This window comes from Otolemur garnettii, unplaced genomic scaffold, assembly GCF_000181295.1.
Source record: "Otolemur garnettii isolate 467f Iridium unplaced genomic scaffold, OtoGar3 scaffold00285, whole genome shotgun sequence".
NCBI classification, from domain to species: domain Eukaryota; kingdom Metazoa; phylum Chordata; class Mammalia; order Primates; family Galagidae; genus Otolemur; species Otolemur garnettii.
The window spans coordinates 242,936-246,000 of record NW_003852680.1 but is presented as its reverse complement, the minus strand read 5'-3'; the positions used below and the strand labels follow the sequence as shown (position 1 = coordinate 246,000).

The 3,065-nt window shown below is 46.5% G+C and overlaps 1 protein-coding gene across 4 annotated transcripts in view; it reads right to left on the bottom strand.

Annotated features, from left to right (window-relative positions):
* The window catches only part of SNAP47 (synaptosome associated protein 47), a 48,801-nt gene that overhangs the window by 33,087 nt on the left and 12,649 nt on the right, over positions 1 to 3,065 (bottom strand). For 3 of the 4 annotated variants that reach the window (XM_023508874.1, XM_023508872.1, XM_023508873.1), the window contains exon 2: positions 1,175 to 1,718. In XM_023508874.1, the coding sequence (XP_023364642.1) occupies positions 1,175 to 1,671 (497 nt within the window). In that variant the 5' untranslated portion in view covers positions 1,672 to 1,718. Of the gene's footprint in view, positions 1 to 1,174; positions 1,719 to 3,065 lie in introns of those variants that run through there. The other variant, XM_012813626.2, reaches the window with a different exon arrangement.

Sequence of the window (3,065 nt, the reverse complement as noted above, 5' to 3'; positions counted from 1 at the left end):
TAGCTGATAATATTCTAAGAGATAAAAGGTGAATTCCATAAAGCAAGATCAGGATGCTTTCCAGAGAAACTCTAGGAGAACAAAAAAATTTTCTTGGACATTATAAATACAAGAGAAGGGCAGGCGCAGTGGCTCACACCTGTAATTCTAGCACTCTGGGAGGCAGAGGCAGGTGGATTGCTTGAGCTCACAAGTTCGAGAGCAGCCTGAGCAAGAATGAGACCCCTGTCTCTAAAAAATACCTAGGCATTATGGCGGGTGCCTATAGTCCCAGCTACCAGGGAGGCTAAAACAAGAGAATTGCTTTGAGCCCAACAGTTTAAAGTTGTGAGCTGTGTCGCCACAGCACTTAACCAAGGGTGACAAAGTGAGACTGTCTCAAAAAAAAATAATAATAAAAATAAATAAATCACAAGAGAAATAGAAAAATAGAAAGATGAAACACAAGAAATATAAATTAGAGCAACAAGACGAAATAAACCAAGTAAGAAAAGATATAAGACAACCACCACAGGAACTTATTAGGTATGTAAAAGGGGACTTACACAGTGAAAAAGTTTTTAACTAAGTGAGGAAATCAAATTTTAAAATTCTGGAAATTTCCTATCAATCAAGTGCACAATGAAAAATCAGAACAGGCTTGGCGCCTGTAGCTCAGTAGCTAGGGCACCAACCGCATATACTGGAGCTGGCGGGTTCAAATCCAGCCCAGGTTGGCCAAACAACAATGACAACTGCAACAAAAAAAAATAGCCAGGCGGTATGGTGGACACCTGTAGTCCCAGATACTTGGGAGGCTGAAGCAAGAGAATCGCTTCAGCCCAGCAGTTTGAGGTTGCTGTGAGCTGTGATGCCATAGCACTCTACCCAGGGTGACATAGTAACAATCTGTCTCAAAAAAAAAGAAAAGAAAAATCAGAACAGAACTCATCAAAAGGCTGACACCAGACCTCACTGTACTCTCTATGACCTGACAGATAAGAGCTTATCTGGAACCACCAAAAAGAAGCCACAGACATAATAACATGTCTAGAAGGTGTATAAAGCAGGTACATAGTCGTGCTCTCAGCATGCTGGATGTTGACTGGACATGGTGTAGCAGACACACAGCAGGCCTCTACACACCTGGGTCTCACTGTGGGTGTACCTAGCACAGAGTATACAATAGACTCACCTGTCAGCCACCTCCAGGTCTGACTCCATCTTGTCCAGGCCCCTCATGACACTGTCTAGCTGTTGCCCCTGGTGGTGAAGAACTCTTGCAGTGTCCTCTAGGCGCCTCTGTGAGCCAGCCATCAGTGCTGTGAGTTCCTCCCCACGGGTCCTGGAGGTGGATGCCCCAGCCACCGCTCCAGGCTGTGACAGCAGCAGCTCTCTCCAGAAGTGCTCAATAATGCTGAAGACAACATTCCGACTCGGCTGCAGGGAGCTGAACCAGTGCTTGGCGCCACTATTCTCTAGGATGGTAAGGGAGCTGAAGATGAAATGTGAGGCCTCCTTCTTGATCTTAACAACACTGGTCAAGGGAAAACCAACAAGGATCTCTCCTGTGCTGTCAGCCACGAATCTGAGTGCCAGCGGCATTAAGGACAGTTTACCTGGCACCCATCGCTTCTCAAGTTCTGCATAATAGGTGCACGGCCAGGTGTGGATGCAGATGTCCTTGCTCATCTGCTCCTGAGTTGGTCTGCACCAGGAACCAGGCCAGTGCTCTGCCTCTGAAGGAGAAGGGACAGTGTCACCACTGGATGGAACTCAGGAAGGAAGAGCCCATGTAGGCCCTGGTCTCTGACTCTTCCCAGAACACTCTCTGTGTGGTTGTGATGTTCCCTCTCTAAGCATATTCATGCAAGTTTCTACTCATATCCCCTTTGGAAATTTTTTTTTATTTTTTGAGACAGAGTCTTGGTCTGTCACCCAGGCTGGAGTACAGTGGTGCAATCACAGCACATTGCAGCCTTTAACTCCTGGGCTCAAGAGGTTCTTCCACCTCAGCCTCTCAAGTAACTGTGACGAAAAGGTACACCTCTGTGCCTTGGCTAAGCTTTTTAATTTTTTGTAGAGATTTAGTCTGTGTTGCTCAGGTTGGTCTTGAACTGGCCTCAAGTGATCCTCCTACCTTGGCCTCCCAAAATTGGGATTACAGGCATGATTCACTGCATCTGGTCTCCTTTAGAAATTTATATATGCTCATATGACTGCACAGAGGAAACAATCCTACAGATAAACTTCTCCCCTTCTTGTAATCCCAGCTGACCTCTGGAGTTCTACACACCTATGCAGTAACACGTACATGAACAAATTCATTATCTTTGTAGTTTGGGAAGCTGTAAGCAGTGAAGGTGTAGCAGCCCCATTAGTATTTTCAGTTATATTTACCAGTGCCATTTGAAAAGTCTTGTTTGACAGACTTGAATTAGCACTCAGGAAACATGCAGTTCCACCCTTTCATTGTATAGATGAGAAACTGGCCTTGTGTGAAGTCCAGCCATTAGTCTGTGACTCTGCTGGGGCCAAGTCATGCTTGGTCTGATGGCAGTGTGGTGTTCCTTCCACTTCTCTCTCTCACAGACATATGATTTATTTATGAGTGACTTCTCTCATAAAAACATGAGAACAGATAGCTAGAGGTAAGATACTAGAAAGTACAAGCTTTTCTCAGCACAGCAGGAGGGTCCAGGATCCTCCTTGTTCAGGCAGCATGTGTATAAGTCGCTCCTGTGTGCTAGATGCCTTGCAGGCAAGCACAAGAGACATCACACTAACATAGTCTCTGGGTCGGGAAGCCTGGGGCAACTGGAATTCCACTAATTTTCTCACAGAATTACACTATTTGGGCTCGGCGCCTGTGGCTCAAGCAGCTAAGGCAGTAGCCACATACACCTGAGCTGGCAGATTCGAATCCAGCCCGGGCTGGCCAAAAAACAATGATGGCTGCAACCAAAAAACAGCCAGGCATTGTGGTGGGCACCTGTAGTCCCAGCTGCTTGGGAGGCGGGGGCAGGAGACTCACTTGAGCCCAGGAGTTAGAGGTTGCTGTGAGCTGTGATGCCACAGCACTCTAC